This window comes from Mesoplodon densirostris, chromosome 17, assembly GCF_025265405.1.
Source record: "Mesoplodon densirostris isolate mMesDen1 chromosome 17, mMesDen1 primary haplotype, whole genome shotgun sequence".
Taxonomy (NCBI): domain Eukaryota; kingdom Metazoa; phylum Chordata; class Mammalia; order Artiodactyla; family Ziphiidae; genus Mesoplodon; species Mesoplodon densirostris.
This window is the reverse complement of record NC_082677.1, coordinates 77,849,046-77,866,425: the sequence shown is the minus strand read 5'-3', so window position 1 is coordinate 77,866,425 and position 17,380 is coordinate 77,849,046. Positions and strand designations below refer to the sequence as shown.

Genomic DNA, 17,380 nt, shown 5'->3' with positions numbered 1-17,380 from the left:
ACATATGAGATCCCTGATCACCTGACTTCTAACCAAATACCTGGAGGCCAAGAAGGCAATGGATGACACTCAAAGTACTGAAAGAAAAAGGACAACCAAGAATTTTATATCCAGCAAAACTATCCCTTGAAAACGAAGGTGAAATTAAGACATTCTCAGGGACACAAAAACTGAGAAATTTTGTTGCAGACTCACCTTACAAGAAATACTGAAGGAAGTTCTTAAGGGTGAAAGAAGTGACCCCAGACAGTAGTTCAAATCCAAATGAAAAACACAGTACCAGTAGAAGTGATTACATTTCATCTTTCTTCTCTTGACTGACTTAGAAAGCAATTTATGAAACAGTATGATCAGGCCTAACGTATGTAGAAATGTAATGTTTACCACGAACGGCACAGAGGAAGTGGCAGGAGCAAAGCTGTACTGGGGTAAGGAAGCGACACCAGACAGCATCTCAAATCCACAAGGACAAATGAAGAGAACTTGAAATGGTAAAAAAGGTCAACATAACAAACGACATAAATATACACCTGCTTGCCTTTCTTCTCACAGCTTCTTTGAAAAACAACATTACACGTGGAAATAATCCTAACAACGTATAACTGAGAGAATTTGTTGTTAGCAGACCTGCCCAACAAGAAATACTAGTAGGAGTCCTCAATCTGAAATGAAAGGACACAAGATAGTAACTCAAATCCACAGGAACAAATAGAGTTTAGGCGAAGTAACCACATAGGTTAGGATGAGACAGTACAAATGTTTTTTTTTTTTTTTTTCTTTTTGCAGTATGCGGGCCTCTCACTGTTGTGGCCTCTCCCGTTGCGGAGCACAGGCTCCGGACGCGCAGGCTCAGGGGCCATGGCTCACGGGCCCAGCCGCTCCACGGCATGTGGGATCTTCCCAGACCGGGGCACGAACCCGTGTCCCCTGCATCGGCAGGCGGACTCTCAACCACTGTGCCACCAGGGAAGCCCTAGTACAAATGTATTTTTGTCTGCAACCCTTCTTCTACTTGCTCTACTGAAATTCAGTTGGTGCCGTAAAGTAAGAAATACATTTGGTTTTTGTCTCTGGTTGCTGGCACGGGGCTCCTAAAAGCGCTGGGATTTCCTGAGTGAGAGGAGCGTCTCTTGTTAATGAGCCCCTTCTGATCACACCCAATTTATGCTACTGGGGTGGCTCAGAGTGGGGCTGGTTACCAGGAAGACCGAGGGATGAGAGGACTAGAACTTTCAGGCCCACTCACAGACCTCCTGGAAGGGAGGCTGGAGCCTGAGCTCTATAAAAAGTCTTCAACAGTTAGCTTCAGAAGAATTCCGGGTTGGTGAACATACTGAGGTGCTGGGAGGGTGGTGCCCAGAGAAGGAATGGAGGCTCCATGCACTCCCACTCGCGTACCCTGCCCTACGTATCTCTTCCATTTGGCTCTTCCTGAGTTGTATCATTTATAATAAGCAAAATGCTTTCCTGAATTCTATGAGTCATTTTGGCAAATGATCAAACCTTAGGAGGGGGTTGCGGGAACCCCTGGTTTGTGGCCAGTCAGAAGTACAAGTGACCCAGGACTTGCGATTGGCATCCGGAGTGGAGAGGGGGCAGTCTTACGGGACTGGGCCCTTAACCTGTGAGGTCTGCACTAACGCTGGGTAGTTAGTGTCAGAACTGAATGGACTTGTAGGACCCAGCTGGTGTCTGGAGAAGCAGAGAACTGGTTGTTAGTGTTGGAAAGTACCCCAGTCAGTATTAATCCAAACTAGATTGGATAAAAGCTGTTCTGATGAAAAAGTGAAACTGAGAGAAAAATGTTTATCCTGATGAGCTGATTTGAAAATTTAACTAGAAAAGTGTCAGACTGGGAAACATTAAAAGTATTAATCATGTCATTAATTATCATTGGTTTTGACTCTTAGCTAGTAACTAACTAATAACTAGTAATAACTGTTCTGGGCTTGTGAGCACCCAGAGTAGCAAAATAAACTTAGCAGACTCTAGCATTTCCTCCTAAGAAACAACTCACAGTAAGTTATCATTTGCTGCCAGTTCACCAGACTGATGGATTAGGGGTGTGGGCAGACACTGGAGCCAAGCTTCAGCGGAGCACTGGAAAGGGTCTCGCATGTCTTGGTGAATAGGATGGACTGGGTATGAGGACCGTTTAGATGGATCAGTAACTGGCTGAACAACTGTAATCTGGGGGATTACTCTAGTAATATGTCAGTATCATGGACTTATGGACTGAATGTATGTCTGCCCCCAAATTCATATGTTACGCCCTAACCCCCAGTGACTACACTTAGAGAGACGGCCTGTGAGGAAATAATAAAGGTTATGTGAGGGCATGAAGGTGAGGCCCTAATATGGCGGGGTTGGTGCCCTTATACAAGACACTAGACCTAGCTCTCTGCCCTGTGAGGACACAGTGAGAAGGCAGCCGGGAAGAGCCCCCCCGCACCCGCCCCGGAACCCAATCAGCCAGCGGGCCAGCCAGCCCTAGAACCGGGAAAAAATAAACTGCTGCTGTTTAAACAACCCAGTGTACGGCGTTTTGTTATGGCAGCCTGAGCAGACTAACACAGTTAGGGAGCTATGTCTTTTACAATATTTTCATGGACAGCTAGATATCAAAGTCATACATATCCAACTTGATGTAACTAAAAAAGCTGGGGCCATAAATAATACAGATGCAGAATTGGGTGCCAAAATGAGTCTGACAGTCTGGAAAGGTAAACCAAACCTAACAAGATGAAATTCAAGCAAACAAGTTAAGGCAGCTAACTTTTACTGAGTGCTTTCTATGTGTCGGAAACTGATCAAAATCTTTAACTGGCATTACCTCAATTATTCCTCGCAGTAAGCCTAGGTGTTGAGTGTTGCTATTATTCCTATTTCTCAAGAGGTTCACAGCTTTCCAAGACCACCAGGCAGTCTGGCTGCAGACGAGCCCTCTGCAGCCCGGCACCCCCACTGCCTCTCCACACAGAGGTGGGGCGGCAGACAGCAGAGGCAGCCCGCACAGGAGAACGAGGCAAAGTAAAACCGACGGCAAATCCAAAAAGTCAACAGGAGTAACAGCAACACACTGCTCCCCAGAGTCACATGCTCTTAGGGCACAGCAGTTAACACCAACACATGTATCACTGATATAAATCTACAACACTGGCAAACTCAGTCCTGAATCTCAATAGTGAATTAAGCCACATAAATACCTTCTGGACGTAAGTAGGATGTAAATAATAACTTCGCTCACGAATACTTTCATTCTTACATGAGCACGTGAAAAACAGCTTCCATCCTATTCTGTTCCCTTGGCCTAACTTGCTAGTCCCCTTTTGTACTGGTTAAGATAAACTGCTATAGGCAAAACCACTACACCAGCTTCTTTCCCTCTCACTTCCATAGTTATTCCACAATCATAAGCTACTAACATGATACATTATTCTTTTGTTTAGTTTAACAACCAAATGGCAGAGATAGTAATAATAAAATTTCGCTTTGCTTAATCAACCTGCTCTGCGCACCCTTTCATCAGCTGTGCTGCCGTGAAGTAAGCAGCCATCGCCTGGTCATGTTCACTCTCAACTGCGAACGAATGCCCATATGCGATCCATGCCGGCCCGTAGGTCTTCTCCAGTGTCGTAGCTTTGCTAAAACAAGAGATTTCATTCGAGTGTATAATATTCATTCTTAAATTGTTAGGTTAGTTTTATGTAAGTTCATGGTTTCAAGGACATCAGAATGAATGAATGAGTTGTCAACATATTAAACACTAATGTAACATTTATGTTAATTCACTTGAAATAAAATGTTTAATAGTACAAGCAAATTTTTAAGTAATTTTAGGAGAGGTCCACAACTTCTTAGGTACTACAGTGGAACCCATTAGCTTTTGGTATAGAATTTACAAATATGACTTAAAACAGGAGCTTCGTTTCAAAGCCCGGTAGATAAACGGTGGTGGCAGCAACCAGTTGATGAAGGCCTGTCTTGTGCCTTACATGCATCACCTAATCCTCACGACCTTCAAGATAAATTACTATGTATAGTTTAACAAGAAGTATACTGAGGCTGGAAAGAGTAAGTGACGTCCTACAGATGATTAAGAGATTCATGCTGGTTCCATGGACTGGACTATTTACATAGCCTTAAATAGTCTTCAACTAGGTGACCCACAATAAGGAATAAAGAGAATATACATCACAAAACATAGAAAATACAGAAGGTGAGATTCCCACTTCTTAGCATTTTATTTTCTAAGTTTTCTTTTACCCAAATGTTCCCTGTTTCATGTAGAGTTCATCACTGAATAAGCACACGAAGTCAAAGAAGCATAGTTCAAAGGAACTATTATAACATGAACCATGCTGCTCCCAAAAAAAACACAAGCATCCTTTTTCTAAAATGCTTAGCAGTCAACTGATCAGAGAGCTCGCCCTAATTTTTTCCTAGTGCAGGATCCTCTCCTGTCATCCTATCAATTTTCCTAACAATCCTGACATACAACTACATCATTCCCATTTTTACAGAAGAAAGGGAAGGTCGGAGAAATGAACTCTCCCAAGGAATTATAGCTAATAAGTGGCAGAATCTGGATTAGAATTCAAGTCTGTGTCCAAAGTTCATGAACTTCACCACAGATCCATTTTCTATTTTGTTCACATGGAGGAAATCACAGGTATTATTAGACATATTTCTGTACTTGTGTAATTGAATAGCACTCGTTAAGTAGCTCGATTGGGCTGCATGGAGTTCCTCAAGCTAAAACCACAGCAGATCCTCACATAAACCAGTTCACTATGCCGAGAAATCTGTTTTATAGTCACATTTAGTGACCCTAACCTCACATAAAGTGTCATGTAATTTCACAACTATTAACAAAAGAAGTCCTAAGAGTAAGAGGTCAATAGTATCTCTACAAATAAAAAAACTTTCGAAATACTTTGTATTATTCCCTATTTTTTCATATTTATTCTCATGTATAAATAAAAGTTTAAATACATCATAAGCTCCTTGAGGACAAGATCTATACCACTGACTACTTTTATCTCCCCTCATGGCATCTTATAAAGAGCAGGACGCAACTGAATGGAATCTGAAGAAACCATTTATTCTTTCATACTGAGTTTAAAAGTACTGCTAATTACAGCATTAAAGCGGATGACCAAGGAATTCCTTCCTGTAGGCTCGCTACAGAGGGAGGAAGACGTAAGTTCGTACCTGAGGTATCTCCTGGCATGTTCGTTTTTGTGCCCGACCATGAGGTAATAACATCCCACTGCGAACCAGGACACCTGGAACGGTTAAAGCGCACCGTGACCAAAGACGCGGAACCGTGAACCGGGAACCTGCAACGAGGCAGAGGTCCCCGCATACACTCTAGTTCACGCCAGAAACGTCGCTGAGACAGGCTGTCTACTAAGGGTCCTGGGTGACACGAGACCAGACTCTCTACAGCTCTTGCTCCAGGTGCTTCCCGCTGCACCCCTGCAGCATCTGAATCTCTTCCAATGGTAAAGCCAGCCCGAGTCCCAGCCTCCCACCTGCACTGTGTCTTCCCCGCCCCACCTTGGTTCTACAGATTCCACCTCGTCAGCTAACTTCTCTTGCACTGGTTTCGCCTCTTTATAAATTGTTTTCACACTGGTCTGGGGTGCAGGTTCTTGTCTGAGACTTAAACCCTGACCCCTGACTTTTGTCTTTAAGGACATGGTTCCTGATTCCATTTTCAATTTCTAGGTCTTCATTCTGATCCACGGCAGTTTGGAAGACACAATGATTCAATTCAGTGCACAATTCAGTAAGTTATCATACATGTAATGTGAGAAAGCTACCAAGCAGTTATTAGCAATGCTTATGAGAGCTATGAGTATGACTTTCACTTTCAATATTTAATTTTTCGGTATGTTAGCTACTTCAAAATAATAAGCATATATAATTCCTGTAATCATAAAAAATAAAGATTTTAACTTATATACTAAAAAAAAATATACCTTCATGAATTGAAAACGTGAATGCTGCTTCTAATTATCATAAGCACTAGGAGATTCTGCTCCAACACCTTAAAATAAAACATCACTTGCTTGAATTTAAATTTAGCCTCTGTCTAAACACCTGTTAAGTATTTTCTTAAAGTTCAGGTAAGAAAAAAGACACTGTAAGGGAAAAAAAAGTTTATATTTACTTACAGGATTACTAGGATATAAATCCACCAATTTATGAGAAAGATAGAAAAGTTCTACATTAGAGAAAAAGAAAAAAAATAAAATTATTCACAACAAATGAACTTTAGATACGCGTTTCCCCCAGTCACAGCTCTTCACAATCATATAAATCTTGTTCTCGCAGCAGTGATTTCAAACTTTTCTTTCTTCCTGGATACAAAATCCATTTACCTAATGCCATATAGAAACTCCACGGAGCAGATACTACGGCTGTTTCACGTACCCCCGCCACCAATCCCTCACCCCACTCCAGGCACTAAGTGGGTGCTGAGCGCTTATCGAGGGACTAGCAGCCTGGATGAGAGGCACACGACAAAGCCCTCCATGTGCTTAAGAGGCTATTTCAAGGGGCTTCGCCTGTCTTAAAGCCCAGGCTTCTTACTCCACGGGCCTAGTACAGACCGTCTTGACCACCCACAGCCAATCTGGCTGACCAAAGCCTCCCGCTTATGGAACCAGCAAGATGATGTGCTCCTGAGTAACACAAAGTCCCGGCATGTCACGACGACCTCTCCTAGGGCTCAACAGGCCAGGGCGGCTAGAGGGCCCGCACCTCCAGCAAACTTTCCGGAGGTGCGATGCTGCTGGTCCACGGGCCATGCCTGGAGCAGCAGGGGCCCAGAGCTGGGGGGCCTGGCTAGTCTTCCTCCTGATCAAGCTGACGAGTCCGTTTAGAAGATTTAAGGGCAAATACAGTCCAAACCCTGTAAATGTTTCTAGAATATGGCAAACGTGAGCAAAAAATCTGCCCCCTTCCAGTTTCTAAACAGTTACTAACTCCTGCCATACCAGCTTTCTTATGGATTTTACAAGAAAAAGGAAAAAGGCACACCCAATGCTCTAAAGCTAACATACCTTGGAGCACAAATTACATTTGAGAAAAGGAAGCAGGAATTAGGGATATAGAAACAGTGTGTTCTGCTGGGATAACAGAAGAGACTGCTGGTTACTTGGATAAGCATTTCTTCCCCCAGTTGTTAACCTGCAATCTGAATTATCCAGGATTTGTGAGACAGAATTTTCAGAGCTACAGAATACTTTTTGCCTTAAAAATTATTTTAATTTAAAAAACTTCTTACCATTTGCTTTATTCAGCTCCACAAGTGTCCCTATATGTACAGGTAAACAATTTGCATGGAAAGGATCTTTTTCCATTACTCTGAAAGTTAAAGAAACACACTACGTACATACGTACAAACAGTATGTAACAGCACTCACTGCAATTAGCTATGCTTATTCAAACAGTCATTACCACATTACATACAATACTGTGGGCTATAAAACATTTTTATTTTCTTAACTCCACTATCTTCAGACTTGTTCAGTTAAGGCAATGATTAGGTTTTAAATGAAAGGGAAAATCCTAATTTATTCAGAAGCAATAAAAATAAACATCACCACATACATTTACTTTAAACTAACAGAACTGTACCACATAAAATAAGTGGTCTAATTATTTAGAAGGATCAAAAATAATATGAAATATTAAATGAATCCTAACTATCTGTCAATTAAAATTTTAGTGAATTCAAGGATTTTAAGCAACCCGAAAGATCCATTAAAAACAGTACATGTAAAGGACAAGTGTGAACTATGCACATGGAAAGACTGGTGCTGGGGGAGGAGGCTTGGCCAGTTAGTGAGCCTGACACCCAGTACCTATAGGATTTTATTAGCCTCTGCTTTAACAAAGACCGGACTTTATAAAACTATGTGCCAGACGGTATTCTCAAACTTGCAAATTATCTCCTGGGAGGGACACGGATACTCCCGAGTTAACAGAATAAAGCAACAAATGTGCAAACACCTGGGTCAGTAAACTGCTCTTTTGAGATGACAGCCCCCGCCCCGTACTCTGCAAATGGAAAAGGCAGCTTAAATGATCATCCATCAGTTTGACATTATTCAGAAAGCAGGTCCCACACATTTCTCATGTAAAATGGACTAAACTCTACGTTCCTGCACAAAAATAAGTGGATGTACTTACACAGAAGTCAGCTTGTAGCACATTTTAAAATCACAGTTATAATAATGTCTTTCAGCTAAAGACACGACCACATCCAGATTCTCCTGCAAACCATCTACAGACTCGGGGATGACAGTCTCACTGGGTTTATTATACTGAAACAGAGAAATGCAAACACGACTCAGTGTGCAGCACCGAATCAAAAGGCAGACTCAACCTGGCCCGGGTGTTTCAGGGTTTAACACTGACACCTGTGAGATGCTCGAAACTTTTCTAACTTCAGGTATCACCAGTACTCCTCTCAGCAAGTCTAATTCTCTTCTCAATTTTATCACAGAATTCCATGGTAGGAAGTTATTTTACAAAATAGTAGTTCAGGAAGCATGAGAAAAAAAATCCTCATTTTCACACATCATTGGTTATCTGATAGTTCAATCTTTTAAAAGTATGAGTTGTTCCTGGGAGGAAGACAGATATTTTGGGAAGCTTTTTCAGGAATCACATCATATATTTTATTTTATTTTATTTTATTTTATTTTATTTTTTTTTTTTTCTTTTTGCGGTATGCGGGCCTCTCACTGTTGTGGCCTCTCCCGTTGCGGAGCACAGGCTCCGGATGCGCAGGCCCAGCAGCCATGGCTCACGGGCCCAGCCGCTCCGTGGCATATGGGATCCTCCCAGACCGGGGCACGAACCCGTATCCCCTGCATCGGCAGGCGGACTCTCAACCACTGCGCCACCAGGGAGGCCCACATCATATATTTTAAATAATCTAAATCTGTTCTTGAAAATGTGCTAAACTGATAAAAATTAATTTCTAAATTCTTAACCTGTGAAAGAATAGAGGACAAATTTAATGAAATAAGATGCTTATACAAAGCAAATACTAACTTTGTGTTTTTACTTACCTTTTTCAATTTGTTCTCAAATAGAAAACGTAGCAATTCCTGTTCTTCAGTACAGAGCTTGCTAAGAGGTAGTGATTCAAGAAGTTCTTTTTCTAAAAAAATGTTGAGAAAAAAGGGACGTCCTCACAGTATTTATGGGGGAAAAAAAATGAGCAATGAAAAATATTCTTCTATAGCTCTTGGTTTAAGTAAATTGAGCTCAAAAGAGGAAATAACAAGATAGAATGAACTGGAGAAAACTTAGACAGTGGTTCCAGACCCACGTAATAAGAATCACCTTGAGGGCTCTGCACGAACCTGCCAGGCAATTCTAGTCGTCACCAGACTTAAGAACCACCAAGCCACTTTCCCACCCTCAGCACTACGGACACTGTGGGGACAATTCTCTGCCGTGCTGGCTGTCCTACGCACTGTAGGATGTTTGCAGGACCTCTGGCCTCAACCACCCACGCCCCACCCACCTGCAAGTTGTGACAATGAAACTCTCCCCAGACACCGCCAAATGTCCTCTAGGGGGCAAAATCACCCTGGTTGAGAACCACGCGTTAGGCTAAAATGTCGGAATGCCATTAATACCACATCTCCGCTTTCGCTGCTTCTCTTGTTTATCCACCTCACACCATTGGCAACATACTAGGTCAATGGTTCTCAGCCCTTGACGGACCTCAGGATCATCTGGGAGCTGTAAACCATCTGATGCCAGGGCCCCACCACCAGATTCTGATTCGACTGGTCTGGAGTTAGGACCTGCACAATGATGTTTTTAAAACTCCTGGGGGTTTAAAGTGCAGCCATGCTGTAAATCACTGAATCAGATCCTGAATTCTTTACAACTTTAAATCACTCATCACATCACAATCCCTGAAGATTCTGACTGCAAGAAGCACTGCACAATATTGTATTTTGCAACGTGCTTCATGTTTGAAGATGTGAAGGAAGTTAACAGGTTTATTTAAACCTGTACATAATAGCCCTGCTCTTGATTCTATAGATTTCAGGGGAAAAAAAATCCAAACAGTATTAATTGTGCTAAACATAAAAACACCTGCGTTTCCAAACCTTCTTGGGCTGTCAACATGTGGTGTGACGTTAAAAGATCGAATGCTTCAAAGCAGTAGACGTCAAGCTTCAAAGCTTCTTTATAGCTGTAAGTAGCGAGGGTTCGGTTATCTAGAGCGTCATAGATTTTTCCTCGTAAAAGACAAATAGAACTCTTGATCTGTTGGAAAAACGATGAGTGACATACTAAGTCAGCACTACTGAAATTAATTTTTTATCAAAAATCATATATTGTCTGAAGGCTAACACTTCTTTTTTTTTTTACATCTAAAAGGATGTGCTCCACCCAATTTCAGACACAATATAAATTAATAGAAACATAAAAGCAAAGTAAAACTTCTCTCATCTATCTTCCTTAGGCTCTCCTCACTTCCACAAACCTTTATAACTAGCTTACACGTTACTGCTACTTTGTTCATTACTTGTTCTGTCTCAAACAGGGTGATGATTTACAGACAGCATACAGAGCATACGTATATTACATCAAACACGAAGACCGTTTGATAGGTGGATCTCAATGACCGAACCTTAGTAAATATTAGAAAACCGGCAGCAATGCAGCACAGGGGTTAGGAGCGTGACCTTTGGGAACTGGACAGCCCTGAGCTCAAATCCCAGCTGTGACGCTTACGAGTGACCCTGGACAATGCTCTAACCTCTCGTGACTCCGCTTCCTCCCCTCATCTAACTCACAGGCTCTGTAAGGAGCAGAGGTGGTACCATCTGTAGCCACAGCACACGGTAAGCTGCTCACACAGCAGCAACCTCACTACTACCATTAACAGGAGGATGCAGAAATCTGATTATGTTCCAGATTCTGAACCTCAAAAAACAAATAAGTGAGCTTAAAGATGGTCCAGACACGCAGCTAAAGTTGGTAATGGGGACTTCCCTGGTGGCACAGTGGTTAAGAATCCGCCTGCCAATGCAGGGGACACGGGTTCGAGCCCTGGTCCGGGAAGATCCCACATGCCACGGAGCAAACTAAGCCCGTGCGCCACAACTACTGAGCCTGTGCTCAAGAGCCCGAGAGCCACAACTACTGAAGCCCTCGCGCCTAGAGCCCATGCTCCGCAACAAGAGAAGCCACCGCAATGAGAAGCCCGTGCACCGCAACCAAGTGTAGCCCCCGCTCGCCGCAACTAGAGAAAGCCTGCGCACAACAACAAAGACCCAGCGCAGCCAAAAATAAACAAACAAATAAATAAAAATTGCCGTCTCTCAAACCACTAAAAAAACAAATAAATAAAATTGGTAATGGGATTCATCATAATATCACAATTCAAAAGTAGTAGAGGACATTATGAGAGAATCTTAGACCTATGTAGTATCCTATGAGTTATTAAGAAAAAGTAGGGCTTCCCAGGTGGCGCAGTGGTTGAGAGTCCGCCTGCCGATGCAGGGGACACGGGTTCGTGCCCCGGTCCGGGAGGATCCCACATGCCACGGAGCGGCTGGGCCCGTGAGCCATGGCCGCTGAGCCTGCGCGTCTGGAGCCTGTGCTCCGCAACGGGAGAGGCCACAACAGTGAGAGGCCCACGTACCGCAAAAAAAAAAAAAAAAAGAAAAAGTAAACTCATAAAATAAATAATGCATTACAAATAAATCATGCATTTCTTAGCAGTTAATGGATAAGAGGTCCAAGAATAATGATAATCCTCAACTCCCTCATAAATGTATTTCTTCACAAAAAAATGTGCTTCTTAAAAAGAAAAATAACCTAAGAATGTACAGTATTCCCACCTTCTTGAGATGAACAGTAGAGTAACCAAGTTCCTTCATAGACATGTTATAAAGAACAACTGGGAAATGGGGGATTGGTGGGTAACAGCTAAAGGGTACAGGGTTTCTCGCTGAAGTAAAAAAAAAAAAATGTTTTCAAACTGACTGTGGTAACGGTTGTACAGCTCAACGAATATATTAAAAACTGAGGTACTATGCACTTCAAATGCATGAATTGCATGCTATGTGAATTACATCTCAAGAAAGCTGTTAAAAAAAAGACTTAACAGTCCAGATTAGTAATCTGACCGTGGATGTTATTTATCATGTTACATTCTATCAGTATAATCTCTGCCAGCAAGGAATTTGCAATTTTATGCAGGTATGAAGTATACAAACTGAAATACACAAAATAACATAAACAGTAACACCACACCACTCCCTGGAAAGAAACAGTCTAAGGTAATCAAGGTTTCTTTGGGGTAAGTACAAAACACTGTTGAAATACAGTAAGAAGGGAAAATATGATTCCACCTGTGGGGAGGAGTTTAAGGTATCAAATGTAAGAAGAAAGAGCTTAAGTCTGCCTATTTCCGATTCAAGCATCTTAGGACCCAATTACAACTTCTAACTGAGGGCTCAGAAATGTCTCAGAATCTTCCTGGGTTGGGAAAATTAAGTAAGTTGGCAATCAAACTATTTTAACATGATTGTACTCAAGTAAAAGAAGGTGATTTACATTTGCCCTATCATGTGGGCAATTCTTACTGATGTTATGGAAGCATGGCTTTTACAGTGTTGCTTACTGAGGACTGTGACATTTCCCAGTCACTGGAGGGGTCTTTCAAGCTACTTTCATCCTTCGAGCATTTCCCAAACAGTCTTTTGTTGATCGGCTCCTCCATATCAAGAATATCGAGAGCCTGCTGATGTTCTTTTGCAGCAAACTGTGTAGAAAACAGAAACAGCGTTTGTCAACCATGACTTCTGATGCTAGGTACACACATGATCACAGTAGATTTTAAAAGGGTAATAAATATTATACCCACTCATTACTTAAATTTAAAATGTCTAAAGTAGAACTTTCTTCATGCATATGAGCTTTTAGTAAATGGAGAGTCAGTATTTTGAATTCTCACACTCATGGGAAGGATGTGTAACATTCACAACATTAAACGTTTATCGAATAAAACAAACTGAGAGCACACTTACATGGCATCTAGCTGCAAGGTAGCGACACGCTTCATACAACTAGGAAAGAAATCAATCTATTAAAAAAGTGATCCAGATAACATGCATCTTCAATCAAAAAGAAAACTATAACCATGAAGTGAAGAAAGTCATTTTCATAATTCCTCTTTTACTCTCGCAGAGGAAAAAAACAGCCTTTTTAACCCATATTCATCATCAACCTACTGTTTACCAGTCACCAAGGATTCAAAAAGGAATAGGGACCTGCCCTCAAGGAGACTGTGGCAGGGGAGACATAAACACAGCACAGTTTCTTTCATAAACTATGAAAGAATCGCATAAAAAATACTAACCAGTTGAATAAGAAAATATCTCCAGGGGAGAGGGTAACTTAGGAGTTGGTCAGCATTCCAGCACTGAGTCTGAATAACTGTCACACATCTAAGGAACTGCAAGCAGTCAGCATGACTGGATACACATTCCATGCACTGATGGTGGTGGTGGGTCAGACACAGACTGGAGAGAAATCAAGAAGCACCTGGGGTGCCTATGAATGCATCTGACTTTATCCTGTAGTCAATAGGAAATCACTGAGTTACACTGTGAGTGATGTGATCAGATCTGTTTCAGGAAGACCACCCTTTGACAGTTTAAAAGATGAACTGGAGACAAGGAAGGTGGGGTGTGGGAAAGATGTTACTGGAGAAAAGAGAAAGGAGAGAGGCTAAAACAACAAAACAGACAAATTACAGGCCTGACATGTATGAATGGTAATGAGATAGAAAGGACTATCCATACTTTCAGAGCTATTTAGGAAACAGAATTTTCAAAACTTAGTGATTAGATAGGGGGGTGGGGGGAGGGAAAAACAAAGTGACCGAGATTAGGAATAAGAAATTTTCTCTTGGACTTCCCTGGTGGTCCAGTGGTTAAGACTCTGCACTTCTAATGCAGGGGGTGAGGGTTCGATCCCTGGTCAGGGAACTAAGATCCCTTATGCCGCGTGGCGCGGCCAAAGGAAAAAAAAAAAAACGTACACAAGAAATTTTCTCTTTACATTTAATATGAAAAATTGAATCCTTAAAAATATTTTGACATAAAAAGAACATATACCTAAAATACTAATCTAATAACATTTTTAAAAAGCTTTAAGGTTCATACAATCACTTACTTTGTCCAGTTTTCGTGACCGAAGTGCATGAGCTGCTCTATGATACTGGGCTGTCAGGTAAAGACACTGAGCCAACCAGTAAACGTCCTGGGGTTCCTCTGGCGGGAAAATTACATAAATGGTCAGAGGTGCAAGGTAGAGTAGAAAGTTTTTTAAGGATAGAGAAATCAGAAAAAAAAATGAGAATCTGCCACTTACCATGAGAGAGTGAGGCTACTTTATCTGCCCAAAATAGAGCGCTCTGATACTGTTGCTGTATCCAAAAACAAACAAACGAAAAGTGGTAATTGCCCTGTTACTTCAATCGTTTTACACAGATAGATATTATTAGAATGCTATATAATAAATCCACATCTCAGTACAATAGTTTTTTACATGTAGTAAAGGGTCTATCAATCATATCTCTAATATCTCAGGTAGGTGAGTTTTAGTTCAATGGTGCAATAAAAATATCATTGGAAGACCTTTGATATATACAGTTGAAGAAGGTAGTTTTTTTTAACTTATACATTGCAAAATTATATCAGCAGGTATCTAAAGAAGTAGATAACTTAAGTGATCATTTTGCAACATCTAGCCATTAGTAAGGTTCTCAGTCTTTGCCTCAGTCCTCCTGGATACAAACCAGCTGCCAGTCAATTTGGGAGGAGGAATGCTTCTGGGACGGTTACAAATCTGCTCAATGTTAGTGCCTGGAGGGTGGAACCAGGCCTGTCTCCTTCCTCACTGCATCCCCAGAGCCAGAGAAAAAATGCGCAGGAAGCATTTATTCAATTCAGCTGACTTATGGCAAACCAAAATACAGCCCTTCAGCGTGCTGCCAAACATTCAGCTGCTACATTTCACATCGAACAGTTCACCGTGAACACGCTTTTCTCTCCCGTTCTTGGTTTCCAATTTATTGGGAGAGCATACATTTTACAAAAACTAAGTGACATCGCAGATTAAACTGATGCTGCTGATTCTGGAAACATTTCTTTCCCTTAAACACTGTTTGCTGTTCATTCAAGGGGAGTACAGGGAATGAAAGTGTAGTTGACAGGAACTTTTTAAAGTACTGATTTTGAGACTACAGATTTGTTTTTATCTTTATTCAGTTACATTCGGCCAAATAAGAAGGACAACTAAACTTTCCAAACATTTTCTATCAGCTAGCTAAATGCAAAGGCCACCCCGCAACTTTCATCCTAAGATAATCCTTCAACTTCCACTTAGCACGAAGTATGTGCTGAGCACCTGTGTCCGGGGTGGGCCGGCTGCGGAGCGGGGCTTGAACACGTGTAAGGCTCGCCGCGCGCGTTAGTGGCTTCACGCTCAGCGTTCCTCAGCCTCCCGGCTGCAGAGGGCGGGGGGCTCGACCCCTCCCTTCGGGGGCTCTACCCCGAACCAAAGCCCAGGCCCTTAGGACCGCGCGCCGCCAAGACCCCGACAGCAGCCGCCCTGCTGCCTCCCGAGCCCCGGCCCGCGCTCCCCGGATACGGCCGCCCACCTGGTCCAGGTACTGCCGGACGCGCTTCCGCAGCCGCTCCAGGTTCATGGCTGCGTGGCCGGGGTCCGGCGCGTAGCCTCCCTCCTGCTGCCAGCCGGGCAGTCCCAGCCCCCGCGCCGGCGCCGCGCCCCAAGCCCGGGACCGACCCCACCCGGCCGCGCGCGCTGCCCGGAAACTTCCGCTCCCGGCCCCGCCCCGGAAGTCCGCCGCAACCGCGTCCCTCCTGGCGACGGAAACGGGCTTCGTGCCGTTAGTGCCGAGGCTCTCTCTTGGCCCCTAGGTGGCCGGGGTTCTCGTGCGGCCGTGGACGCCTTTCCTCTGCAACTCAAGCTGCCGCGGACGCGCAGCCAATGACGTATCCGTGCGCGATTCGCTGATTAGCTCGTTCGGAGGCGGGAGCTTGGCAGCTACGGCCCCGCGGGTTCCGTGGTTCCAAGTGTGACTCGTATTTCCCGTGTAAAAACGGCGGTAACCACCTCAAAGGCTGGTTCTGCGGACCGGTGAGTGCACACGCCGTCCCGGCACGTGATGTAGAAGTTCTGCCTGTGGTCACCATGGCCAAGTGTCCCTTTCAGATTGTCTTTTTTTTTTTTTGCGGTATGTGGGCCTCTCACTGTTGTGGCCTCTCCCGTTGCGGAGCACAGGCTCCGGACGCGCAGGCTCAGCGGCCATGGCTCACGGGCCCAGTCGCTCCGCGGCATGTGGGATCTTCCCGGACCGGGGCACGAACCCGTGTCCCCTGCATCGGCAGGCGGACTCTCAACCACTGCGCCACCAGGGAAGCCATCAGATTGTCTTTTGGAAAAACCCAAAAGCTCATTCCTCAACCTCAGGTAGAGGAACCTGTGATATAAAGCAGAAACTAACACACCATTGTAAAGCAATTATACTCCAATAAAGATGTTAAAAAAAAAAAAAGAAGTAAGAACCGGAAAAGCGGGTCTATTAAAACCTTGGATCCATACAGTGGAATATTATTCAGCAGCAACAGTGAATGAGCTGTTGACACATGTATGAACCTTATGCTGAGTGAGAGAGGCCAACTGCAAAGGACCTCACGTTGTATGATTCCGTTGACAGATTCTCTCATTGACCAAAGTCTGCCCAGGCTCCCCGAACTTTTTTCAGCTGGGCCTGGCTTTGGGACTTCCATGTTCCTTTCTGCATTGTCCAATGTTTGCAAGAATTCTGATGTCAGTTTAGCCAGAATCCCCCACCCTGTACCTTCCTCATCCACTACAATCTCACAGGTGATATCTGATCACCCTGGCCCGCCTTCAGGGAGAATCCTCCGAACCCTGATGCTTCCTCTTAGCCACTTCCTACTGGTGGGCCCCCACCCGGCTCCTTGGCTATACATTCCCACTTGCCTATGCTGCGTTCTGAGTTGACCCCAATCTCTCCCTCACTGCGGATTTCCATCTCAATGGTCCCTATACCTGTGTTGATAGTTCTCCACCTTTGAATAAAATCTTACAGTGCTTTAACAAAGGTCATTTGAATATTTTTTTCTTTAACACCATTTAAATGAAATATCCAGAATAGGCAAGTCAATATAGACAGATAGTTGAGTAGTAGCTGTCAGGGGCTGGAGTGAGGGATGGGGTTGGGCGGATGATAAGTGACCGCTAAAAGGTCCGGGACTTCTTTCAGGAT

The 17,380-nt window shown here is 43.4% G+C and overlaps 1 protein-coding gene and 1 non-coding gene across 3 annotated transcripts in view; one reads left to right on the top strand and one right to left on the bottom strand.

The window, feature by feature from the left end:
• The window catches only part of CDC16 (cell division cycle 16), a 29,074-nt gene extending 13,180 nt beyond the window's left edge, over window positions 1–15,894 (bottom strand). Inside the window, exons 1-12 of one of the 2 annotated variants that reach the window (XM_060080034.1) lie at window positions 15,725–15,894; window positions 14,434–14,488; window positions 14,236–14,333; window positions 13,086–13,124; window positions 12,680–12,820; window positions 10,152–10,311; window positions 9,093–9,184; window positions 8,206–8,339; window positions 7,298–7,377; window positions 6,183–6,232; window positions 5,215–5,288; window positions 3,519–3,644 (exon numbers count right to left, since the gene is read on the bottom strand). In XM_060080034.1, the coding sequence (XP_059936017.1) occupies window positions 3,519–3,644; window positions 5,215–5,288; window positions 6,183–6,232; window positions 7,298–7,377; window positions 8,206–8,339; window positions 9,093–9,184; window positions 10,152–10,311; window positions 12,680–12,820; window positions 13,086–13,124; window positions 14,236–14,333; window positions 14,434–14,488; window positions 15,725–15,772 (1,097 nt within the window). In that variant the 5' untranslated portion in view covers window positions 15,773–15,894. Of the gene's footprint in view, window positions 1–3,518; window positions 3,645–5,214; window positions 5,289–6,182; window positions 6,233–7,297; window positions 7,378–8,205; window positions 8,340–9,092; window positions 9,185–10,137; window positions 10,312–12,679; window positions 12,821–13,085; window positions 13,125–14,235; window positions 14,334–14,433; window positions 14,489–15,724 lie in introns of both variants that reach the window. The other variant, XM_060080035.1, reaches the window with a different exon arrangement.
• Window positions 13,976–14,048, top strand: TRNAR-UCU (transfer RNA arginine (anticodon UCU)). The gene has a single exon. It is a non-coding gene; the product is annotated as a tRNA-Arg (tRNA).
• Window positions 15,895–17,380: the final 1,486 nt, after the last annotated feature.